Here is a 27,279-nt window from a genome sequence, read left to right on the forward strand (position 1 = left end):
GGCAGTTTTTATTAAACCCATACCCCTCACACGACACTCACACGACATCGTACCGGAACTCTAAATTGCTTGGCGGCGTAGCTTTGCCGGTAGGGTGCTAACTGACCACGGCTGAAGTCCACCAGACCAGACCAGTGATTTAGAAATTATAAAACTCCAAACCCCTGCCGGGAATCGAACGCGGAACCTATACCATCCGCATATACCTACCTACTTCGGAGAGTGTGCTAGGAACTAATTGATAGTTCCCCCCTCACCATTATTTAATCTTCCCCTCTCGCCATTTTACGATCTAATCTTACTTTCTTTCGACGTTATTTTTGCAATCAAATATGAACAGTGAGGAAACCGGCATGCCTGAGAGTTCTCCATAATGTTCTCAAAGGTGAGTGATTTGTGACTTCTGCATTTGGCCAGCAAGGTAAATTACAGCCTGAACCCATCACTCTGAGAGGTGACCCTTACTTAGAATTAGGCCAGCGATGGGTCGTGTTGATTATGATCATTAAGTAAGATCAAAGTCAAAATCAAAGTTATTTTATTCAGAATAGGTAACATGTTACGCTTACTGATGGTCAAAATTGTTGATTTGTACGATGATATAACGGTGATGATTAAATTACGTACTTGACACTAAAGCTACGAGAGTTCCAATTTCCAAATGCACCCAAATCGGAGAAGATCATCACCTCTAAGCGTAAGATCATAAAGTAAGATATTGGGTAAGTGAATACTGTATCTAGGTTTTACCATACCTTTGCTTTTAAAGAATAACATCTAATTTTTAAATAAATTAAGGAATATCCTTACTATTGCTACGAAGAGGCCTGTTCGCTGACCCGGGATGTTTGATCAAAGAATTAGACCGACAGACGTCTCCACTCATTACGTTAGTTTAACACCTTCGCGGATTTCCTCCGAGCGATCCAATTTATGTTCTACTGCTCTCACATTAATGTTTACATTTGCATTTCGCGAAACATTCCGAAATTTTCTGTCGCCAGTAATTTGTAGAACTATTCCGAACTGTAGGTACACATTTCTCAACCTTCTGTAACAGTTTTTTTAACATTTTATTTACAGAATCAAAACTGTGAAATACGAGCATTTATCCATACTAATATTATAAATGCGAAAGAGTGTTTGTCTGTCTGTCTATCTGTCTGTCTGCTAGCTTTTTACGGCCCAATAAATTAAAAACCGATTTTGATGAAATTTGGTACAGAGTTAGTTTACATCCCGGGGAAGGACATAGACTACTTTTTATCCCGGAAAATCAAAGAGTTTCCATGGGATTTTCAAAAATCCTAAATCCACGCGGACGAAGTCGCGGGCAACATTTAGTATAATAATGTATCCGATACGCCTCCGATTCGATTGGCTGGGCAGCGTACAGTAAGCTTCGAGATGTCTTCTCGTCCGAAATTCCTCACTGCTTGAAGACTCGTTGCTAGTATGACATAATAACGGAGCCTAAGACAGATCTGTCTAGAGCATATAGTTTGACTTAAACTTCATTTAAAACGAGACAAATTTATGCCAGCGATATAACGCTGTCTCCTTTTAACTATATCTAAAGTCTGAGCAATCTACAGACAGCTTAGACCTACCAAAGGCCGGCCACAATAAACAATGGGTAGGTAGTACTACAAAATTTATTTTATTTCCTTAACAGTTTGTTTACACTGAGGATATAAATTGGCGCAATCTCCTTTCGCTCTGTGGGCCTCATCGTAATCCCTGTATAAGTCACCATCGAATTTACGACCCTCGGGGAGCCTGAAACGTAGAAGGGAAATTTTAAATTATTTATTTGGCATTCAATTCATTATAGAGTAGGTAGGTAAGTCACAATTGTCCCATAAGGAATGATAAGGAAACGACTAGCTATCGACTTTTTTTGCTGCTCAAGAAATAGTATTTTCGCGATTTCTGCATTGTTTTTTTTTGCAATTTTTTCAAATAATCACAATATGGAATCACTATGTAGCAGTGGCGTGCACAGTGTTTGAAGCCAGGGTAGGCATTAGTTAGGTAGAAACCTGTTTACTGGCAGGTCATAATGAGCTATTACAACTAGGGTAAGCAGTGCATTTATGCCTCTATGACCTGCAGGCCACTGCTATGTAGGTAACCCTTATTCTATCACAGACCACTTGTATCCATTGATTATGTTTTTTTTTTCATGTAGGTACATTTAATTCAATGCCAAAGACAAAAAAGCCCAACTTTATATTCCAGACCAAAAAAATTGTTGTCAAAATACTCCTCATACATGTAAGAGACCCTTTGTCAGGATAAAATATAACAAATAGCATAATAAAAATAAATGGCCGCAAATAACACAAAAGACTCACGTAAAAGTGGCTCTGAAGATTTCTTCTAAAAACGTGCCTTGGTCTGCACCACCCTTTCCCGTCTCGCATAGCAGACGTAAGAGGCATTCTTTACCCGTCCACCCCAGCCTGAAAAATGCAAAAGAAAATTTGAGATTTTCTCTTTGGCGACAAGTTTGAGAGATGAGTAAGCTCAATAGGTTCATAATAAAAGGATGGACAGAAATGTGGTAAGTCGAAAGTTTGAATCAAATAATTATTCGTTGCATTAATGAAAATTTCACTGCCATATTCATAATTTATAATACTAATTAATTTTAATACATACGCTAAATATTTTAATTTAAGACTACACTTAATTCAATGTTTTTAGGGTTCCGTACCTCAAAAGGAAAAAGGATAGGATCACTTTGTTGTCTGTCTGTCTTTCTGCCTGTCCGTCTGTCTGTCGTGTCTATCAAGAAAACCTATAGGGTACTTCCCGTTGACTTAAAATGATGAAATTTGGCAGGTAGGTACCTAGGTCTTATAGCACAAATAAAGGGAAAATCCGAAAACCGAGAATTTATGGTCACAAAATGTAGTCACGATAAAATTAATTTAATAAATCTAAATATCTAAAAGGAATAGGTGACTGACTGACTGACTGATCTATCAACGCACAGCTCTAACTACTGGATGGATCGGGCTGAAATTTGGCATGCAGATAGCCTATTATGACGTAGGCATCCGCTAAGAAAGGATTTTTGAAAATTCAACCCCTAAAGGGGTGAAATAGGGGTTTAAAATTTATGTAGTCCACGCGGACGAAGTCACGAGCATAAGCTAGTCACATAATATAGATGGCGCAGTCCGTATACATAAAATTATTAAGTAAATCTTGTACGATGGTACGAAACCCTTCGTGTGCGAGTCCGACATGCACTTGACCGGTTTTATTTAGAGATAATAGAAATGTTTTTCTTTTGTGTTATCATCGAATTTGTGCACGTCATCTCATACAATAAAAATTAAAGTCATAAAATTAAAATTGTTCTCATGTGTTCTTCAAGTGATGTGTAAAGTGATCTTTTGTTCTTTTTTGAGAAAATAAAGTCTTTAAACCTAAACCTAAAGTCCTGACCCACTCACTGACTGACTCATAAGCGTCCAACCCAAACCAATGACCCCAAATGGCCTACCAACCAAAAAAAGGGGCGTTTCCTTATTTAAACTGAAACCTTTTGTCTTAGGAATCCAAAAAAAAACTATAAGAAACTCTCTCTCCGTTAAGACATTGTAGAATTTTCTTAGCGGAAATTTCGTATTGTTATAATCCTGCGCTTTGAAACTTGTTTGTTTGGAAAGTTGACAAAATATGAAGCTAACGGAAATACGAGTTTTAATCTGGAAAATTCTGGAGACTGTTGATCCTTGTTGTAGTAGTTAAGTGGAAAATATTGTTGTTTATACAGTATAAGTTATATTTATTCATGACTAGCTTATGCCCGCGACTTCGTCCGCGTGGAATACACAAATTACAAACCCCTATTTCACTTTTTGATTTTCCGGGATAAAAGTAGCCTATGTTACTCTCCATGTCTTTGAATATTTACACTCATGCAACGAATTGCGTCAATCCATTGCTCCGTTGCGACATGATTGAAAGACAAACCAATAAAACCAACAAACAAGCACACGATCGCATTTATAATAGGGTAGTGATATAGTCCGTGCCAATTGGCATCAGTGGGGCGCGTGACATGAGGATGCGGAACACACCAGGCCGCACACCGCGCTGCTTCCCGCGGTCTGCATTAGTGTGAGTGCTATATCTGTACACAGTACACGAGCGCGTGGAACAATACCTGCGCGAGCTCGCACTTGTATCGTAGGTCAGACGCGATTATTTAACTGCTGGGAACTATATGCTACTACTACGTCTAGTGCTTACGCTTGTATGAACGTTTCCAAAGGCCCGTAAAGACTTTGTCTTCCTTCTCTATGGAAATTGATTGCGGCGTCGTCAAGATCATCAAAAACTCTCACATTTTTCTGTTTTGTATGTAACTCTTGAATTGTTGTATTATACTTATCTAGGCTAGGGTAGTTTTCATCCACACTTCGCTTAGCAAACGCTGGGTTCACAATGGGTCTCCTAAAATATTTTTTTTTATTTAGCTTTGCAGACATAATAATAATAGAGATTATTGCTAGATATAAGTAGGTACCTACCTAACACATTATTAAAAAAGTTTAAAAACAAATTACCAGACATTTCACCGCGGTTAATAGCCTCATGTGATGATATTGCTCATTTTATGCGCAAAGGATCAGCCTGGCTGTCCGTTGCGAAAATGCAGCCATGTAATATATTATGTCTTGTACCTGAATACGATGAGTGTGATAATTATAATCTTTCTACGCTTTTGCAACGCATTATTCATAGATTTTAATTCAAATTTACGGATTTTAAAACGCACCGTAACTCACCGCGGTGTGCGCTAGCTCTTATCGTAACATTTTCAAATTTTTTTACAAAATTTTGGATTATTTATATAAATTCGTACTTTCGATACGGGACTTTAGAAAGGACGTTTCCCTTCTCGTCCAAGTAGTATAACAGCTTAGAAACGCCATTCCTATTTTGTGCGGTGAATAATTTGTCGTGTTTCTTGAGTTTGAGAAGTAAATCCGGGTCCGTGGGCAGCTCCCACGCTAACGCAGCGGTGTTGCCAAACCACACAATGTCGCCCACTTGTAGGTAGCCTTGGTTTTGGGCGCAGAATACTGTGGAAAATAGCATTGACTTATTATTACTTCGCTGTAATAAGCTATGATAGCCTAATGGTTAGGACGTCCGCCTTCTAATCGGGGGTCGGGGGTTTGATGCCGGGCACGCACCTCTAACTTTTCGGAGTTATGTGAGGTTTTAAATTTAATTAAATATTACTTGCTTTAACGGTGAAGGAAACCATCGTAAGGAAACCTGCATGCTTGAGAGTTCTCCATAATGTTCTCAAAGTTGTGTGAAGTCTACCAATCCGCACTTGGCCAGCGTTGCTAAAAACCCTTCTCATCTGACAGGAGACTTCTGCTCTGTAGTAAACCAGCGATGGGTTGAAGATGGTGATGACATACCTAACTGAAACGAGCTGCCATCAGGAAAAATCAGGAACCTCTTCCGTCTTGATAAAATTCTTGTAGAACTTTCTTCTTCGGCGAAATTGTTTGCATTTGGTTCCGTTGCTAAAGCTATGTCTAATGAAAGTAGTGTACACACAATATTTAGACTTCGTATCTTCATTTTGGGAATCACTGAAAAACATCTAGAATTAATGGCAAACTTGGTATAAAATTTTCTTAACTGTCATAGTTTACATTAAATCACCATCATCATCATCACCAACTGATAGACGTCCACTGCTGGACATGGGTCTCTTGTAGGGATTTCCACACGCCACGGTCTTGCGCCACCTGAATCCAGCGGCTACCTGCGGCTCGTCTGATGTCGTCCGTCCACCTAGTGGGGGGTCTTCCAACGCTGCGTCTTCCGGTGCGAGGTCGCCATTCCAGCACCTTGGGACCCCAACGTCTATCGGGTTTACGAACTATGTGCACTGCCCATTGCCACTTCAGCTTCGCAACCCGTTGAGCTATGTCAGATATTATTAATAAATACAGCCTACAATGTACCTGACGCTGTGCCAGATCCTTCTTTCCACGCACATGCAAACTGTGGAACCAACTCCCATCGGCGGTGTTCCCACTAGATTACAACATGGGGTTATTCAAGGGGCGGACCAACAAATTCCTACAAGGCCGGCAACGCATCGGCGGTTCCTCTGTGCTGCAAATGTTCATGGGCGGCGGTAATCACTTAACATCAGGTGACCCGCCTGCTCGTTTGCTCGCTATCTCTATTTTTAAAAATACCTACTCCACTCGTACGTCTATTTAACCCATAGAAGATCATGCGGTTATTGACTAAAAAAATAATGAAGAAATCCTCTTCAAAAATGGATCTAGGAAATATTTACCCCAGTAATGGAGCAGCTTAGAACAGTACTAATGGACCGTCCTTTGTCCGGGACGTGAAAAGGATTTACTACGCTTTTATTTCCTAGAAATAACAATCTCTATGAGGAGTGGGAAAATTAACTACAATTAATCCCCTTTCTAACTAACATAGCTTGCTGTCTTCTTTTGGATTAGCACTATTATTATTTCAAATCTACTCACACTACAGCCTACAATAAGAATAAGAATAAGAATAAAAATATTTATTCAGAAATAAAACTTAATGCTTTAGCAATAAGTTTCAAAACAATGTGTTGACAATTTGGTGCCTACTTCGATTTGGGTCTAAAAACAATTTAGACAAGTTATTTCAATTGACATATTTCAACCGTTAGAACATAGTAAATATGGAGTAGCAAAATATACTTTATATCATCCAAAGTTTTACTTCTTTCTAATGTACCTACTCTACTATTCAACAGGTTTTTTAGGCAAAGGTCCGCAAATAATTATGGTTATGACCTGACATAGATAATGTATGTCCATTACACTCATAGAAAATTGCCCATGCGGCACGGTATGGATGAGCATTTTTTTTATTCACTACTAGATGATGCTCGCGACTTCAAACACCATAGTTAATTTAAGATCCTCAGCCACACGTTGACGGCGCCGGTGGACAAACGCCCTAACTGCCAAACTGGGACAACTATCTTACTGACCGGGACACCGGCACACAAAGCTTCAGACCGGGACCTGTCCCGGTGTACCGGGACGTATATGGCAGCCCTAACCTAGTCACTTATCACCATACTTATACTTATATCAATACTTTTTTGAATAATAAACGATTATTATTATTATAGTCTTAAGTAAGCAAAAGTATGGCTGAAGTCTGAAAAATAACTTTATTATCAGTAGCTACTTTACAATTTTAAAAAAAAATCTCTTACCTGATTTGGGAGAAATGTTAAAACTTCGGATCTTGTTTTATTTCATAAAACTTCTTAATTTACTTTAGCAAAATTCGGATTGCTTGTATTCTGAAAGTAATTTAAGGTTCTTAACATTGTAATAAATTACTTTTCTTACAGCGAAAAAGTAAGAAACAAAAAGTACTTGTACATAGATATAGAATAATATGATCCCTGTTATACCATGCTGCGTCGCGAGTTAAGTCCCTGTGAAAAAGGACCCCGGATGGGTTCGAAACTAGTCGGGCTTACGTCGGCTAACCACGTGAGTATAGCCGGGGTTATCTATATTAATTACTAGCTTATGCCCGAAACTTCGTCCACGTGGACACACTACACAAACTTCAAACACCTATTTCACCCCTTAGGGGTTGAATTTTCAAAATCATTTCCTAACGGATGCCTACGTCATAATAGCTATCTGCATGCCAAATTTCAGCCCGATCCGTGCAGTAGTTTGAGCTGTGCGTTGATAGATCAGTCAGTCAGTCAGTCAGTCACCTTTTCCTTTTATATATTTAGGTGATCACGGCTGAACCGTGCTGCACCGAGTCCCTGTGAAAAAGGACCCCGGATGGGTTCGAAACTAGTCGAGCTAACGTCGGCTTACCACGTGAGTATAGCCGGGATCATCTATATTACTTAATTAAAATGGAAATCACTCATGATAGTTCAAAGTTCAAACACTTGTTCATAGATATAAAAGCGCCTAAATAAATAATGAAAAAAAATACCTTCGCGATAGAATCGTGTTCACTTATTTATCGCCTTTATGCTATCCAAAGACAACAGCGAAGCTCAGACAAATACCAACTGATCCCGTTCACTTATTGGCAGCTCGAAGTATCAAATTTGTAGAACAGCTCGAATAGGAACAAATTTGTTTACACACAATTAAGGCCTTCTATACTAGTTCAGTACAGTCATGGAGAAAAGTTACAATTCTATTTCATTCATTTTTTATGCGATGCGATGCGTTGTTAGGATTTGTGGATATAGAGACTTGAAATAGCACAAAATAAAATTATACCCATAAATCATACTGAATGAATAAACATACATTAAGAATGCGAAAGTCTTTCTGTCTATCTACCTCTACCTGCTATGTTTTCACAGGTTTTCACAGCTGAACCGCTCTTAATCGCTCTTGCATGATAATTTACATCCAGGAAAATCAAAGATTTCCACGAAACCCTAAATACTTACATGCTACATGTTATATATATAATATACTAGCTGCCCCGGCGAACTTCGTACCGCCTAACAGTCGATTATTTTTCAGGAAGTTTTTAAATTTTTCTCTCCATAAGAACCATCCCCGTACTTCAAGGAATATTATGAAAAAAGAATTAGCGAAATCGGTTCAGCTGTTCTCTAGATTTGCGATCAGCAACACATTCAGCGATTCATTTTTATATACATACAGAGATGTTGCCACACCCTATCCAGGTCGAGCACTACCCTCTTATCAGCTGTTTCAGTCAACTAACAAAGCAGGAAAACTCGTACGGCACATTGAAAAATATGCTGTTTTGTTGAATTTAGAGATTTAATTTTCATTAATTTGACGTCGGCGGTCAATTAAGATCAGGTGTCTTTCATTGAACAAATTAATTACAGATTTCAATTTATTTGACTAAATTAAACAATAACTAAACAGAGATGATTTGGAGAACCTTTAAATAAATAATTAGGTACAAAATCGTATTCTCCAATCATGACTGAGCAAAACGTTACCACTTCTTTAAAAATAAGAAGTCGGTTAAAAATGGAGTATTATCAACATTCGTCTCGTTATCGTGTACATTATTTTTAAGGCTTCAGAAAGAAAAATGCCCTTTATCTTTCATTCATCTTTTTTTACAAACCATTAATCTCTTAGGATGTCCATTAAAATTTTTTTAAACCTACTGCTTTTCATAATACAATATCAGTGTTACTATATTAATATCTATAAAATATCTGCATAGATGTCTAAATGTCTGACATTAAATTAGTAGAGTAGATATGCGTCATAAGACTTTAGAAGGAGTAACTGTGACAGGTTATGACGTCTGCCTTCTAATCGGAGGTCGTGGGTTCGATCTCGGGCACGCACCTTTAACTTTTTGGAGTTACGTGCGTTTCCTTTCCCAAAAACCCTTCTCACTCTGAGATGAGACTCGTGCTCTGTAGTGAGCTGGCGATGAGTTCATCATGATGATGATATGATTTATATAACTCTTTATTGCAGAGTAGTTGCAAGATTGTACACGAGTGTACTTGACAAAAAGGAAAGTAGAATTTTTTTTCTTTCTTTTTTTATAAATCTATTGTAAATATTGTATTCTTGAAGAAAAGTTGTATCTCATATCTACACTTTGCTCAAATACACAACAAAAATTACAATACAAAATTATGATGAAATTATTATTTACTTTCATCGCTCGTTTTAGCATAAGCGCTTACACGCGTGCTCCATTTCGCGATTCAATTTTCGCTATTATGTAGGCATACAGTGCGAAAAGGCTCTTTTGGCGCGTGGCGAAAATTGGAACTAACGCCGCCATCTTGTGAAGTGTCACGCTGTCCCCTTATATGCGGTGTTGCTAAGTAATAAATCTGAAATTCTCTGTTTTTGTTAAATATTAGAGCCATTCCATATACTTACATAACATCACGATATACCTATCCTGATAATATATATAGCATAAATGTATCTGCATCTTATAGCTATATTTAGCACTCGGTAAATATAGTATTAAGCTGTGATAGCATTTTATTTCATTTCATTTCATTTCATTTCATAGCCTAGTGGATAGGACGTCCGCCTTCTAATCGGAGGTCGGGGGTTCGATCCCGGGCACGCACTTCTAACTTTTCGGAGTAATGTGCGTTTTAAGTAATTAAATATCACTTGGTTTAACGGTGAAGGAAAACATCGTGAGGAAACCTGCATTCCTGAGAGTTCTCCATAATGTTCTCAAAGGTGTGTGAAGTCTACCAATCCGCACATGGCCAGCGTGGTAGACTATGGCCAAAACCCTCCTCACTCTGAGAGGAGACCCGTGCTCTGTAGTGAGCCGGTGATGGGTTGATCATGATGATGATGATGAAATATATAGTATTTGAGCAGACGTAAACATAATAATTTGCAAGTCCATGTCCTATGAATGGTTTTTATTCTTCTTTCTCGATGTAGAAACAGGGACGGCTTTGTCAATTTCTCATTCAGTTAAAATAAGATAAAATTTACTCGATTTTCAACAGAATTATAGATTTTTAGAGAAATGTGTGCGCGAATGTACACTCTAAAGAGAGGAATTAAAGTATTGTTTTCTATATAACGTTTATTACTTTAGATTAAACTGTGCAGGTACATCGAACTGGTCACACCCGGGGTACAGTGAGGCACAGTCGTCTCTCACCGAGTGGGCTTTGTCATAATCTCTGTGTTCTTCTGCTTGAAACTCTCTTCCTTTTGGTAATCTGGGAAATAAAATACCCCTATTAATAGTTTTTTTCACAAGGAACGAAAAGTTTCATCATCATCATGATCAACCCGTTGCCGGCTCACTACAGAGCACGGATCTCTTCTTAGAGTAAGAAGGGTTTTGGCCATAGACCATAGTCTACCAAGCTGGTCATATGTGGATTGGTAGACTTCACACACCTTTGAGAACATTATGGAGAACTCTCAGGCATGCAGGTTTCCTCACGATGTTTTCCTTCACCGGTAAAGCGAGCGAGTGACATTTAATTTCTTAACGCACATAACTTCGAAAAATTAGAGGTGCGTGCCCTGGATCGAACCCCCGATCTCCGATTGGAAGGCGGACGTCCTAACCACTAGGCTACCTAACACAGTTTCTATAATGGGGGTAGTGATTATGAGTAGTGATATTTTAGTATATTACTATAATACGTAGATAGAATAATCGGTAGATTTAAGTACTGTGTAACCGCGTATGAGATAGCGATAGCACGACGTAACGATGAATAACACGACAATTACCATTGTTTAGTAGTCAATATTTGTATTAACCGATCAACAATATTTGTATTAAACGTTTTTTTATGTAAAAACAAGTAAATAACTCATGAGAAATACAATTACGCCACGAATTCTCAAAGTTTGTTTTGCAACTTCTTGTATGTATGCTTGAAAAAAACCAGTTACACTATAAGGGGCAAAAAATAGGTTAGATGCGTCTCTGTTTATCACATTAGTAACTTTATCTGTGCTCTCTTTTTAGTGCGAATGAAAAAGCAAACGTTCCTGCATCTACCTTTATTACTCTATCTACGCTATAGTATATGGATATAATTTATCTAAAACAAGCATCAAAGGCGTGTCTGAAATTCAGTTGATAGTTGTAACTAACGTAAAGATAACCCGCAGGAGCTCCTGCAGGAATGTGCCTTGCCTCGCAGACTTCGCCGCTTCGCATAGTTTGCGAAGAACGCACTGTCGACCGTTGCCTCCGAGCCTGGAACATGTGTTAGTACAGTAAACACGATTATATCTATATATATAAAAGGAAAAGGTGACTGACTGACTGACTGACTGACTGACTGACTGACTGACTGACTGATCTATCAACGCACAGCTCAAACTACTGGACGGATCTGGCTGAAATTTGGCATGCAGATAGCTATTATGACGTAGGCATCCGCTAAGAAAGGATTTTTGAAAATTCAACTCCTAAGGGGGTGAAATAAAATAAATAAAATAAAATAAAAATAAAAAGCCGTTTATTCCCATACTCCTTAATGCATTATAGTTCACAATGATGTTAGTTTCGTTAATTACAATATATTTCTGTATTCTTAAATTGCTAAGTTGTTAGTAGGTATTGTTAGTTAGTAGATAGGTACAGAGTTTGTCTTATATGCATATAACAAAAACAAAAAATAAAATGTAAAATAAAAACGTATGTTATGAGGGGGTGAAATAGGGGGTTGAAATTTTGTAGTCCACGCGGACGAAGTTGCGAGCATAAGCTAGTTCTCTGCATATAACACAATAAGTTTGATACACGGCATAATATTGTACTTAGGTAAATCCAATCTTTGAAAAGAGCAACCGCCGAGTTTCTTGCTTGTTCTTCTCGGTAGGAAAGGCATTCCGGACCAGTGGTAGATGCATCCGACTATTCGAAAGTACTTGTAAAGGTTTAGTTGAATAAGAATATTTCTATTTGCATTATTTTCATTAAAAATTTGTAATTCTACCATTTTTAAGTGTTTTGAAATAAATTTCTACTAATTAGAAGGTAATGTAAAGAAATATTTTAAACACATCCATACTTCCATACTAATATTATAAATGTGAAAGTGTGTCTGTCTGTCTGTCTGCTAGCTTTTCACGGCCCAACCGTTCCACCGATTTTGATAAAATTTGGTACAGGGTTAGCTTATATCCCAGGGAAGGACATAGGCTACTTTTTATCCCGGAAAATTGAAGAGTTCTCACGGGATTTCAAAAACCTAAATCCACGCGGATGAAGTCGCGGGCATCAGCTAGTTTTTTATAAAATCTATCCAATAATAATTATTGTTTTAATTTACAATGCAAAAAAAATATTAAATATATTGACATGGGCATGCTAAATCTGAGAGGTACATGAGATTACATGAGAGGTAAAGTAGTTTACTCACGCAGTTATAAACGGCACTAATTTTTCATATAAATCGACTCTGCTGTGTCTATGAAACTCTATGCTATCGTGGTTAAAGTTGTTCTTCTTCAAATATTCTCGCCCAGACTGCCTTTCGTGCATCTTCATTCTGTCTATCTTTATCTTTAATTTCTCTTTGAATGTTATGTTTTCATCAATACTACGTTTGGCGAACGCTGGATTGATTATTGTGCGTCTGTAAATAAATTAAATAAATTCATTAAAAATCGTTTCCTGGTACAAAAATACTCGAGCTAACTGGTGTATAAGCTCAACAGTAGGTGCTTTTGTTATCTTCTATATAATATATAAAAGGAAAAGGTGACTGACTGACTGGCTGACACGCACAGCTCAAACTACAAGACAGATCGGGCTGAAATTTGGCATGCAGATAGCTATTGTGACGTAGGCATCCGCTAAGAAAGGATTTTTGAAATTCAACCCTTGAGGGGATAATATAGGGGTTTTAAATTTGTGTAGTCCACGCGGACGAAGTCGTAATTAAAACTCAGCGCTATTATTATACTACCTAAAAACAATCCAATACCCATCCAATCCAATCCAATCCAATATCCATCTGTCTTATACTTGCAGTTTTAGTTACACTCATTTGATAAATAATTTGATTGAGATATTTTTTTTACCTTTTATAAGGCACCTTAGCGATCAGTTTTCCCTTATCATCTAGATAGTAAACATTACTCTCGTCCACTCTTCTCTGCCCGCTCTTTTCACTCTCTTTCAGCATGAGAAGGAGTTTGGGGTCCGTGGGTAGATTCCACGCCAATGCTGCCGTGTTAGCGTAGAGGAAGATGTCGCCTATTGGTATGAGTGCTGCGGTCTGGACGCAGAAAACTGTAACATAACCAAAGATAAATAATTGTAAGTTTGATTAAGAATTAGTTTGGCCATCCAAGATAAGATAGATAAGATAATTTATTAATTCCAAAATTGTATGTACATAGGGCCTTAAAAATATAAAAGTCCAATTACAATCTGCCATCAATGGCATCAATTTTACAATAGTGTCAGTTACACATTTAGTTACAAATTAACATGGAAAAATATACTAAAAAAAATATGATGTTAAAGAAAACCTAAAATTTAAGTGTTAATATTAATTTAATAAACTCTCTATAAGAGAGGCATACTTGCGCCGCTTGCCGTTTTCAGCTGTTTCTGCTGCGGCTCCCGGTCTTGATGCTATTTTATTTTAACCTAAACTTATAAACTATGTTATGTACTAAGAAATTGTCCATTAACGCATCTTAGTCTTTCTTGATTTGAGATACACTTTGTTTACGTCTTCTTTCTATATTATAATTAAAATGGTAATAATTTTATTCAAAGAATTATTGAAAGAAACGTAGACAACTGAATTATCGCAAAGTGGAAGTTTCCTAACTCAATACAAACGGGACAGCAGAGTCCTTTATGTAGGACTGTGGACTTCAATTGAATCAATTCTTATTCCTTTATTCCTATACACCCTTTTAACGTTTACCTTTTTCGACGTGGAGTGCTTCGTAATCGGGCTATAAATAAGTACCTATTGCATCTTGGAAAAGCAATAAAAATCTGATCTTCTGAATATGGAAACATTCCGTACCAGTGGTCATTTTTTTTTTTTTTTTAAAAGAACATTAGCCATGTTAAATGACTAATATTCCCCTTTTTCCTCTCCAACTAAGCGTGAAGCTTGTGATAGGAGTAGGTACGACAATGGTGCTAAACTAAACTAGTTGACGATTCAAAAGCACTTGTAAAAGTTTATTTGAATAAAAATCTATTCTATTCTATTCTATTCTTAAAGGAAAAGGTGACTGACTGACTTACTGACTGACTGAATGACTGGCTGACTGCCTGATCTATCAACGTAACCTTGAACTACTGGGCGGATCGGGCTGAAATTTTGCATGCAAATAGCTATTATGACGTAGGCATCCGCTACGAAAGGATTTTTGAAAATTCAACCCCTAAGGGGGATGAAATAGGCATTTGAAATTTGTGTAGTCCACGCGGACAATATCGTGGGAATAAGTTAGTCAAATATAAGGGAATCGAACCCGAGCTCTCTTGTTTAGAAAGCAAGTATACCTTACCTACAAAACAAACAATTCGTAGAAACAGAAAATGAATGTAAAGTGAAACGAGAATGAGGTACCGTTCTCCCGAATTCGTAACAGGTGCGTATTGTCTGTACAAACAACATCCTACACGAAATTACTTAGGGTCATCGCACACAGTCAGAGTGGTGTCACGTGAAGTGGTAGCTTATTGAAAACAACTTTACTCAGCTTTACGAACTTAAACGTATAATTGAAATAGGTATACTAAAAACAAAACATGGAGGAGAGTTGAAAGACGCCCGCCCATGTTCGTGCATTACATGGACGGGCCGCGCTTATGCCAAAGTAAATAAAGTTTGAGTAAGTGGTCCTCAAGAAAAAATCCGCGCCTCGGCTCTATGGTGTGCGTTGCACCTTAGAAGTACGCACAGACCAAAAAGCAAACTATAACTGTGTGTGTGGCATTATACTGTTACGCTAAATAGCTTACACGGGCATGGTATTTGCCGGTAGGCTTAAAACTAGGCTCGGCTGAAATTGTCGTGACGCGAAGGCGATTGGAGTTAAAGATTTCATATAAACGTGCAAAAACTAACTACCTAGTAGGCTAGGCTCAAATGAGCTAGAACCCAGAGTCGTAAAGACAAGTTAATAAAATGTAACAAGGCTTGAACAACATAATGAGGAGGTTTCCAGGCAACATTCGAGAAAATTTTCATAGATGGCGCTGAATACTACCACCACTAAAGATGAAAAATAATACCTATATCTATATGATCTATGCTTTAACTTTCACACGGCAGTCCAGTTTTTTGCAGGATCCCGTTTGATGGCGAATGTGTGTGCGATGCTCGCTAGCATATAAACATAGGTTCGTTGAACCCGTTCCCACCAATGCTAAGGCTATGTGGAGAAATGAAAATGATTGGTGGATATCACACACATCCATAGCAACGAAGCATATAACATAGGTGGAAAAGCAGCCTTATTGTGATTAATTGTTTCACGTCCAACGTATTCAGTAAGTCTAAGGAGTACGTACCTAATTGTAAAGAACTTGCTTCCGGAAATACTAAGAAACGTTTACTCCTAGACAGCGTCCGTCTACGTGACTCGTTCACTGAACCATTCCTTGAACAAGTTTCATTGACCACTTCAGTACTGTTCAGATTCCTACTACTTTTATTCCACAAAAGCGTCACTAAGCCACACAAAAATATAACGCAACATATTTTGAAAACTACCTTCAAAACCATGTTATAAAATTAAATCATTAACTGTAACATTGACACGACAAAAGAGGTTAAACAAACGTCAATTGAAAGAAAACTTGCAGTTCAAAATTCGAACAGAGTTGCCACATGACTAAATAAACTTAAAATGGACTCGTCCGTTTAACACACACTGTCGGAGACGCAAATATGCATAAATGAAGGAACAATTAACATGTTTTGTGACACCTTGTTTAACAGTTATTTGCCGTCGGAAATGGTTAGGAAAAAGACAAAAAAGGTAATCAAGATAACGCTCAACAAAAGAGCGTGATGAACGAATTAAGGACGCCCGGTGAATTTAAAGTGTTGCCAACATAACGTTTTGAATATTGCGTTTTATAAACGGCAACTGGAATCGGTAACGGTGGTTAAGACCATTAACTGTTGATTTTTTTTTGTAACAATTTTAAACTATAAAGAGGTACTTTAGTATTTAGGTGATCTGAGAATTTGTATTTAAATTAGGAATCCATACTATACTAAATGACATAAGTATTAAGGTAGTTTTTATTTAGTGAATCTTATTTAATCTAAATTTAGAAATTAGAGAGAAAAACTAACTTAGTATCGAATCTTTATTAACTAACTTAAAATTAACAATCTCAATAAAACGTCTTGTTTTAGTTTTTCATATTTTTATTATAATTACTTTTTGTACATGTTTGTATTCTTAGTTCTTACACCATGTTTATATCAACAAATAAGTCGTAATGCTCGACAAAACTTGTAATGATAATGACGTATTTAATGTCATTGTTTCAATGTTATAACCTCAACAATTCTTGGCTCTAGGTAGGTACTAGAAGAGTCAAGTACTTTTGCCAAACATTTTGGTATACCTACAACTACTGTCATAACTTTTTGATGTAGGACTACTGCTTACTTAAGTCTAACTTTAGTCAAATATAATATTATACAGATGGTGTTTACCATTGATGTTGGAACCACCTGTTAAAGTGTTTACCTACCGCGTTTACAGATGCAGTTTTTATATTCTGCATACAAAATATCTTGAATAGGCTAATGCAAAAAACCGCTTTTCCTCTGAGATCAATATCGGACAACGACCGTATTTCGACGATGAAAAGCAATGCCGAAAAGCCGATTTTACGCTGACTTGGCGCATATTTTCTATTCTTCTCTCACTCAAAAATCAGATCTTGCTATACTTACTCCTAATTTTTGCAAATTGATTTGGGATCACCTTAAAACAGTTAATAAGATACCTATACAGGGTGTTACCAGAACACTAGCAAAAACTTAGCGTTATTGTTATACTACCTAAACACAATCCAATACCAATAACCATTTGCCTCATTTTGTAGTTTTAGTGATTTAGTATTTTTTAACCCTGCAATGTATAGTGTGTAAAACTCGGGTCAATGCCACGCCTACGACGTGGCGTTGACTCCGAATGACCTGCTTGCACAAAGTTCGTTGATTTTTAGCGTGAGTTAGATGTTTTATCGTGAACTTTTATAAAAACGGTTTCTTTTTTAGATTTTATTTCGCATTTTTTGTGTCATCATGTCATTAATCATCAGTAGTATCACCTGTTTTCGTTTTTGCTAGCGTTCTGGTACCCTGTATGTACTATTTTGGCCAAATTTCGGACTTACGGATCGATCTATAGTCTGCTAGAAGTATGTATGTACATGTATTATGTGCATTTGGCTGAGAGAAAATGCCAGTAGAATTTTTCACAAGAGGTGCAATACTCTTCTAATTATAATTTACTGTCAGGTTTCCCACTACATGGATACAGATCTTTGCAGGAGCCCTGTGCTGAATGTGCTGCGTCGTAGTCTTCATCGACGTCATCTGCTCTAGAAGATTTTGGTAACCTGTGAAAAATGGTCTGTTAGAAGATTATCTCAACCCAGCACAGTAGTGGGTCGGCAATGAGCAAATTCCTTACAAAATCAATTTTCTATGGAATTTTTACCACTTTTTCCACTAGTTCAAAGTCGTTCAGTGTGCTATGGAACGGGCTATGTTGGGTGTCTCTCTGAGGGACAAAACCTGTAACGAGGAAATCCGTAGGAGAACCAGAGTGACCGACGTAGCTCAACGAATTAGCCAGCTGAAGTGTGCAGGCCACGTCTGCCGCAGAACCGATAGCCGCTGGGGTAGACGTGTTCTGGAGTGGAGACCGCGTATCAGCAAGCGCAGTGTGGGACGACCACCAACCCCCTGGACTGACGAACATAAGAAAGTAGCGGGAAGTGGGTGGATGAGGAAGGCGCAGGATCGTGTGTGGTGGCGCGCTCTTGGGAAGGCCTATGTCCAGCAGTGGACGCAAACAGGCTGATTGATTGATTGATCCATACTAATATTATAAATGCGAAAGTCTGTTTGTCTGTCTGTCTGCTAGCTTTTCACGGCCCAACAGTTCAGCCGACTTTGATGAAATTTGGTACAAAGTTAGCTTACATCCCGGGGAAGGACATAGGCACATACTTTTTATCCCGGAAAATTGATGGGTTCCCACGGGATTTTTAAAAACCTAAATCCACGCGGACGAAGTCGTGAAATCTTCTACAGATTTAAACGCCAACTCTAATATCACGTTAGTTTACTTAAGAGTGTGTTAAGCCCTAAGAGCTTTTAACCCATTTTTGAGCATTTTTGACCCCTTAAATGTTGTAAATCCCTGCATTTACTTAAAAACTTATTTATACTATATTGTAGGAAATTTTCTATTTTATTAGAATGTAAGACAACGTTTTGCATTTTATTGATAGTTTGTTTCTTATTGCCTAAAATATCAAAAAACTATTATCTAATTCTGGATTTCGTGCAATCTTTCACATTCACTACATCAAAAATTACTTGTTGACCAGCACAAATAATAAAGGGTACGTTCAGAGAAGAAAAAATCTGCGTATATTTTATTTTATTAGGTAGTTGTTAATGCAAAGATATAAACAATTTATTATTGGGTTTCCTAATAAATTAAGTAGAGAATCTCCCTATTATAATAGGGAGATTCTCTACTTAATTTATTAGAAGTAAATTCAAATTATTCAAATATAGATAAACGTAGTAAGAACGAATATCTATTTGCAAAGGATGGCTGGCGCAAATTGGATGCAAATAAGTACGGACTAGACGGCTCGAGTAATACAATAGAGTACCATCTAGCCCTTGATTAAGTCTTAAACTTAAGACTACTGTATAATTGTACTGCTGAGGAACTCCCAGCTGTAAATCTAAATATATAAAAGGGAAACGTGACTGACTGACTGACTGATCTATCAACTCACAGCTCAAACTACTGGACAGATCGGACTGAAATTTGGCATGCAGATAAGAAAGGATTTTTGAAAATTCAACGCCTAAGGGGGTGAAATAGGAGTTTGAAATTTGTATAGTCCACGCGGACAAAGTCGCGAGCATGAGCTAATTTAAATTAAATCAGTCTCGTCCAAAATTTAGTTGTCACCGTCATCTCAACCCATTGCTGGCCCTCTATTGGCAACTGCTATCGTCTTAGAATTAGAAGGGAGGTTATAGTCCACCACGCTAGCCAAGTGCAGATTAGTAAACTTCACACGCCTTTAAACACAACTTTTATAATTTCTAGAATTATCAACACTGGTGGGAGGCTGCGGCTGTGGCCAGTCACCACTCTACCGGCAAAACCGTACCGCCAAGCGATTTAGCGTTCCGATACGAGGCCGTGTAGAAATCAACACTACTGAGAATACGTCTCCTCTCAGTATGAGAAGGGCTTGGCCATAATCTACCACGCTGGCCAAGTGCGGACTGGCAGATAGATATGCCGACTAGTACTGTACAATAATCGGAATAGGTAAATTCCGCTTAATTTAGTCATCCAAAGTTATTCATTTAAGCGAAACCTACCGATGTAGGTTAAATATTTAAACGAACCAGTAGGTTAACTGTTAAGCGAGTTAACCTGGAGTCGGCGAGCAAATTACCCAGCGCTTAGATATTCATCCCCTGTTCAAACTGCAACTGTCGGTTTTGATTATGTTTGCATACACTCCATGTTAATTTACAATTTACTTGACTAAAGAAATATGCAAGAAAAATCTATATCCATTCTAATATCCATCATCATCATCATCATCATCATCATCATCAACCAATAGACATCCACAGCTGGACATAGGTCTCTTGTAGGGACTTCCACACGCCACGGTCTTGCGCCGCCGGCTGGATCCAGCGGCTCCCTGCGACTCGTCTGATGTCGTCCGTCCACCTAGTGGGGGTCTTCCAACGCTGCGTCTTCCGGTGCGAGGTCGCCATTCCAGCACCTTGGGACCCCAACGTCTATCGGTTGTACGAACTATGTGCCCTGCCCATTGCCACTTCAGCTTCGCAACCCGTTGAGCTATGTCGGTTACTCTAGTTCTCCTATGGATCTCCTCATTTCTAATTTGATCACGTAGAGAAACTCCAAGCATAGCTTTCTCCATCGACCGCTGAATGACTTTCTTATGAGGCCCATAGTTAGCGACCATGTCTCGGATGACGGATCCATATAATTATGTCATCACTGGCAACACGCACTGTTCGAAGACTTTGACAACAACACAACTTCAAACACTGAGGAATTTTGGAAAATTCCTAATATCCATAATTCCATACTAATAATTTAATTGCAAAAGTGTGTCTGTCTGTAAAAGGTAAAGGTAAACTTACGTGAATACGGCTCTCAAAATTTCTTCAAGGAATGCACCCTGAGTATTATTATGGGATTGTCCCATTTCGCATAGCATCTTTAACAGGCACGTTTTTCCATCGGCACCAAGACTGAAACAAAATCTAGGTCAACGGGATCCCATATTTTTTCTTGACTGCCACGACAGACAGACAGACGGATAGACGGACAGACGGACAGAAAGACAGACAACAAAGTGATCCTACAGGGGTTCCTTTTTTCCTTTTGAGGTACGGAATTCTAAAAACAGTGAGATGTAGGTTTTTACATTTTGAATTTTGGTATTTTATTTCTCGGGATAATATGTACCTTATTTCAATCTTAAACATGGATGCACAGAGATGTGCAAAGAGGTTAGAGAAAAGCAGATGCATTTTCATATTATTATTTAAGTGTGGATTAGTAAGGGTTATTAATAGGGTGCGTATGCGGATTTCCGTAACAGCCTACTACTAAAAGTCCCGCAAATTGCTAATGCGCATGGCCGCCATTTTAGTGACGTCAGCACTAGACTGAAGTTTCGAGCTGATGGTACATTTTTACTTAAATATACGTCAAATGACGTCATTTCGAGATATGGTTCCAGCGCAATAGCAATTTGTGGGACTAATACTAATAGTATACACACTTTGTGTATAGTAAAATAAAACGTGGATAAAAATAGGTAGTTTGATCATCATCATCATCATCATCAACCAATAGACGTCCACTGCTGGACATAGGTCTCTTGAGAAACTCTCTCCATCGCCCGCTGAGTGACTCTGAGCTTTCTTATGAGGCCCATAGTTAGCGACCATGTCTCGGATCCATATGTCGGTAAAAGTTTGATAAATATCCAAAAAACCAACCCTTGTAGAAGTCCCTCTATGTGTCGATACAGCGTCGCTCGACCGCGTCTATGAAACTCCACGTTTTCCAAAAGGTCCCCTTTCAAAAACTCGCGCGTGTGTTTCGAGGCGTGCATTTCTCTTCTATCTATTTTGTATTCGTGAGGTACATATCCGTCCACGCTACGCTTCGCAAACGCCGGATTTACTATAAACTTCCTGGAATACACCGACGATTTTTATCTTTAAATCCTGTAACCCTAATACGAGTTTGTACATCTCGAAAACGTTCATAGATTTCGACTATGACAAAAATGTTGAGAATTACTCTAAGTAGTATAAGCAATTCATTTCCAGGCTTTTTTAGTAAACTTTAAAACTATAGTTACATTATTTTGTGAGATGGTGATATTAAAAATGCTTTGTTATGAGCTTCTTCTCAGAAAAACTACGAGTTTAAGTTGACGTTAGCTCTTTAAAATCTTATTACTATTGATTGAAAAGTGTAAAACAGTATATTTTAATGTTAAATCATTTTCATTAGAGGTATACACCTACCTAAAAAAACCATCAAAGTGAGTTTACATTAAAACTAAGTATAATATTTATAACTAAAGATCTTCATTTTCATATCTTTTATTTTGTACTACTGGTTTATATTTTATTTAAGCTTCCCTTGTGAGCGCTGGTTTAAATATTATATGCATAGACGAATTAGAAATTTAAAACTATCAAGTTCATACTCGTACGTTAGAATTATGCAACACACGAAATTTATGAACGTTTTCGAGATGTGGAAGACACACTTAGACTTTTGTAGCAAATTCAAGCGTTTCTACTTCTATCTACTGCAAAGATTTATTTTGTATGTTGCTTGGCTTGTATAGAAATCTGAATCAGATCACACAACGCTAAAAGACGCTTCATTCTACAAATGCTCACATCTAAATCTTTACTTCTATACTTATTTACCTGGGTTCAGTGATAAAACCGCTTTTGAGTATTTTATTTTTCTCTTATCTGTAGATTATAATATCTTTCCTTATTTTTATGTAATTAATTGATGTTCAGCATGCATTGTATATTGTAGATGATATTTTGCGCACTACCTTTCACTCAAGTGCCAACATTAACTGTACAAAGTTTCAACTAATCAGATGAATGCACGAACACATAGGCAACGAGCAAACATATTTTTTTACAAAAATTTAGCGTTTAAACTATCGTGAGTGATTTTCATTATATATAATATCTGTCCCGGCTTTACTCACGTGTTTAGTCGACGTTAGCCCGACTAGTTTCGAACCCATCCGGGGTTCTTTTTCAAGGGAGTCAGTTCGAGCACGCATCCCGATTGTGACTCCCTTGACTCCCTTGAAAAAGGACCCCGGATGGGTTCGAAACTAGTCGGGCTAACGTCGACTAAACACGTGAGGATAGCCGGGACAGATATTAAAAATAATATTATGTATGAATATAAGTAATATTATTTAAATAGCAATAAAGGCTTCATTTGTTGCACGGCACTAGGTACTGAAAGCCACAAAGCAAAATAAGAAGAAGAAGGCTTCATTGTGTCTTAACCTGTACGTCACTCCTTGCATAGCAATCTAACAAAATCGTTTCAGTCGTTTCGAAGATTAGCCCAGAAAAAAGACAACCAAATATTTTTCAAAAATAATAAAATAAATCTAAATCTCCTAAGATTTTGATTTATTTTATTATTTTACTAGCTGACGCCCGCGATTTCGTACGCGTGGATTTAGATTTTCAAAAATCCTGTGGGAACTTTTAAATTTTTCGGGATAAGGTCTTTTGTAGTCTATGTCCTTCCCCGGGTTGCAAGCTACGTCTGTACCAAATTTCGTCAAAATCGGTTGAACGGTTGAGCCGTGAAAAGCTAGCAGATAGACAGACAGACACACTTTTGCATTTATAATATTAGTATGGAAGTATGGATATGGATTAACACAATCAAAAATCTATTTTGATTGTGTTAAATAAATTACCTCTTATAAGGTTCTTGGTGTATAATTTTCCCATTATAATCCGTGAAATAGATCGTCTTAGTATCCATTCTTCTGTGAAGAGGGTCGGCTTTGTGGTTGAAGGGGGAGTATGGGTCCTGTGGCAGCTCGAAGGCCAAGGCGGCTGTGTTACCCCACAAAATTATGTCTCCTATTGTAATCACAGCTGGATAGGTCAAGCAGAAAACTGTAGAGTAAAAATATATGAGCATGATATAAAACTGTTTCTATTCTTCTGTGAAGAGGGTCGGCTAGGTGGTTGAAGGGGGAGTATGGGTTCTGTGGCAGCTCGAAAGCCAAGGCGGCTGTGTTACCCAACAAAATTATGTCTCCCATTGTAATAACAGCTGGATAGGGCAAGCAGCAAACTGTAGAGTAAAAATATATGAGCATGATATAAAACTGTTTCTATTCTTCTGTGAAGAGGGTCGGCTAGGTGGTTGAAGGGGGAGTATGGGTTCTGTGGCAGCTCGAAAGCCAAGGCGGCTGTGTTACTCAACAAAATTATGTCTCCTATTGTAATCACAGCAGGATAGGTCAAGCAGAAAACTGTAGAGTAAAAATGTATGTGTTTGATATAAAACCGTATCTATTTTCTGTGAAGAGGGTCGGCTAGGTGGTTGAAGGGGGAGTATGGGTTCTATGGCAGCTTGAAGGCCAAGACCGCTGTGCTTCCCCACAAAATTATGTCTCCTATTGTAATCACAGCTGGATAGGTCAAGCAGAAAACCGTAGAGTCAAAATATATGAGCATGATGCTGGGCTGATATGGGCGCGTTAGGAACCCTCGTAGCTTTAGTTTTAAGTCACAAATCTAACAACTGACAATCAAAAAGAGAAATTTATTACCTATTTAAAAAAAATTGAATTTTGAATTTTGACTTACCTAATTGAAAAGAACTTCCTTCTGCGAAAATAATAAATCTTTTCCTTCGTGATAAAATTGTGGTACCATTAGAGTTAGCTAACACCGTTTGACATAATAAAAGTGTAAGACACCAGTATTTTAAATAATGTAAATAAGTCATTTTTGTAACGAAAACACAAAAAATTTATCAATAATAAAAAGACTTTAAAAAAAAAGTAATTTTTGAATTTTAAACAATGCAAATAACTTATTAGTGTAACGAAAACATAAATAATGTATTAATTACAGAAATATTTATTGAAAAAACAGTATTTTTCGAGGTCTATCTTTTCGGGGATTTGGGCTAACACTAAGCATATTAGCTTATCCCCAAACGTGCAGAGAGTATGAAATGTTAATCACGACAGTCAAATATCAAAACCGTTACGACATTTATACATGGTGATGATTTTTAATATGTATTAACCTTCGGAATTAAAGTTTTAATCAATTAAATATCACCTGCTATAATAATAAAGGAAACCGTCGTGAAGAAACCTGCATAACTTCTTAGTTGCGAATATTTAATGTCGAGAACTCATGTTCTCGACATTAAATATTCGCAAGTGTGTGAAGTCTACCAATCCGCACTTAGCCAGCATAGTAGACCATGACTAGGATTTGACCATAATCTACTAGTAGCACTCTGGCTAAGTGCGGATTGGCAGGCTTCACGCACCTTTGATAAAATAGTGGAGAACTCTCAGGCATGTAACTTTTCTCACGATGTTTTCCTTCACTGTTAAAGCATACCTATACTTAACTGCCTCAAACGTGTCTAACTCCGAAAAGTTAAAGGTTCCAACCCCGGACCCCCGACTAGGAAGTCGATGTCTCAACTATGGCCATCACCGCTTTTACAACAATTATAAATTAAATATAAATATCAGCCTGTATATCCAACTTGACCTGATATGATACTTAAAATTAAGGTTAAGCATTAAAAAACTAATAAATTTAAAAATAAATCAGCCCACTTTATTCACTCATCATTTTACTGACTTCATTTTTCAAGCACCATGTCGTGAGCTGACGTCAGCCTCCCCTTAAAAAATACCAAAATCAAATATAAAATAGGTAGTTTTTGCTTATGCCTTCACTATAAAAGTTCCTTCTAAATCGGTCTAGTATTTTAACGTGGTACGGGACGGGCACAAAAAAATTAACCAACGAACTTTTACAACTTTAAAATAGTACTGATTTTTGTGGTAAATGGGTCAAAAATTGCTGTAGGTAGGTATACCTAACTACCCGGTGCCCGCAATATCATCGGCGTAGATTTAGGTTTTTTTAAGAATCCCGTGGGAATTCTTTAATTTTCCAGGATCAAAAGTCGCCTATATCCGTCCCGGGAATGCACGCTCTCATCTCATCTCTCATCTCAGTACAAAATTACGTCAAAATTAATTAAACTGATAGGCCGTGAAAAGCTAACATAGACAGACAGACACACTTTCGCATGTATCGAGTCTGAAATGTATGGTTACAATACTTACCTTACGGAGATCGATTTATAAAACCAATCAAATATCCATCATAATTTTTTATACTGTCTGGTATTAGAACCGGGGACCCTTTAATACCTAATTAGGTGGTAAAATTTAATAGCCAGGGCAAAGTGTTAAATCGGGCAATTAAGCTTAAATTACCAGGTAAAGATCCAGGTCAACGTTGCTAATTTACTAAATACGCCAAGCTTTTGCCTGCAATCTTCTAAGGTTTAGATCTATAGATCACGTCTTTGAAACTTAAGTCTGAGCAAAGTCCGCGCTTTGAAGTTTTAAAGATTATAAAACTTTACTAAAGTAATCTGCCTAGTCTATATTTGTAAACCAATCGTTTACATTTTTTTAATAATCAAGTTCTATAAATCCTCTGATTTCGGTAAAACTAACCTAGACATTTCAAATTTAAAAAATTAATATATCTCGAAAACTATTAGGAATCGATAAAGGTTTGCAGAGTAGATGAGGACACGAAAAGAATGATATTAAAACGGACCGTTGGCATTGATTCAAAACATGATTTACATTAATAGACTGATCTTTTTTTTAATTTATAGACCTTGACAGCAATCAGACCTGGTGGCAAGTGATGATGCAGCCTAAGATGGAGCGCGCTTGCCTAGAAGATGCCTATTCACTCTCGACTTGAAGGTATATTATAAATTGGAGGGAAAAATCCAAAATCCATGTTCCAAATCTTACAGGTTCGGAATAGAAAAATAAGGAGGCAAATCACTTCGTATGTATCCGAGGGAATTTCGACTACGTACGGATGCAGACCTTGGCGATGCCCTGCGGTACCATAGTAGAAGGGTACTGGTGTACACTGTACAGTGTATACATCCCCGCTCCTCCTCGCTTCACTGGAAAGGTGCCCTTAAGGAGGCTTAAAACTAATAAGATGGCGGTAACCATGTGGTAACGGTCCCTAATCACAAAATGATCATAACGACAAGGTAAATAATAAAAGTATGTCATCTGTACCGTATTTCAGTATTCTTTATACTAGCT

The 27,279-nt window shown here is 37.6% G+C and overlaps 2 protein-coding genes across 2 annotated transcripts; both read right to left on the reverse strand.

The window, feature by feature from the left end:
• Nucleotides 1-1,655: 1,655 nt before the first annotated feature.
• Nucleotides 1,656-16,310, reverse strand: LOC117990225 (uncharacterized). Its single transcript, XM_034977687.2, has 9 exons — nt 16,081-16,310; nt 13,614-13,824; nt 12,950-13,165; nt 11,674-11,778; nt 10,683-10,777; nt 4,886-5,105; nt 4,270-4,473; nt 2,358-2,465; nt 1,656-1,779 (listed from the first exon to the last, which is right to left on the reverse strand). The coding sequence occupies exons 1-9, from the start codon at nt 16,292-16,294 to the stop codon at nt 1,656-1,658; spliced, it is 1,497 nt and encodes a 498-aa protein (XP_034833578.2). The 5' UTR covers nt 16,295-16,310.
• A 1,728-nt stretch (nt 16,311-18,038) lies between these two features.
• LOC117990226 (uncharacterized) lies at nt 18,039-24,884 on the reverse strand. Its single transcript, XM_034977688.1, has 5 exons — nt 24,743-24,884; nt 23,839-24,043; nt 21,851-22,048; nt 20,984-21,094; nt 18,039-18,156 (listed from the first exon to the last, which is right to left on the reverse strand). Exons 1-5 carry the CDS (start codon nt 24,882-24,884, stop codon nt 18,039-18,041), a joined length of 774 nt encoding a protein of 257 aa, XP_034833579.1.
• Nucleotides 24,885-27,279: the final 2,395 nt, after the last annotated feature.

The sequence above is a fragment of the Maniola hyperantus genome, chromosome 17 (assembly GCF_902806685.2).
Source record: "Maniola hyperantus chromosome 17, iAphHyp1.2, whole genome shotgun sequence".
Taxonomy (NCBI): domain Eukaryota; kingdom Metazoa; phylum Arthropoda; class Insecta; order Lepidoptera; family Nymphalidae; genus Maniola; species Maniola hyperantus.

Excerpts from the sequence above, each read along its gene's own strand:
- LOC117990225 (XM_034977687.2), bottom strand. The coding sequence starts at position 16,294 with ATGGTTTTGAAGGTAGTTTTCAAAATATGTTGCGTTATATTTTTGTGT. Across the intron at positions 13,825-16,080 it reads AGCAAGTTCTTTACAATTAG|TTTTCTGCGTCCAGACCGCA; the intron begins GTACGTACTCCT and ends GTTATGTTACAG. Across the intron at positions 11,779-12,949 it reads TTAGTGCCGTTTATAACTGC|GCTCGGAGGCAACGGTCGAC; the intron begins GTGAGTAAACTA and ends CACATGTTCCAG.
- LOC117990226 (XM_034977688.1), bottom strand. The coding sequence starts at position 24,884 with ATGACTTATTTACATTATTTAAAATACTGGTGTCTTACACTTTTATTA. Across the intron at positions 24,044-24,742 it reads AGGAAGTTCTTTTCAATTAG|TTTTCTGCTTGACCTATCCA; the intron begins GTAAGTCAAAAT and ends TTTACTCTACAG. Across the intron at positions 21,095-21,850 it reads ATAGAGGGACTTCTACAAGG|TCTTGGTGCCGATGGAAAAA; the intron begins GTTGGTTTTTTG and ends ATTTTGTTTCAG.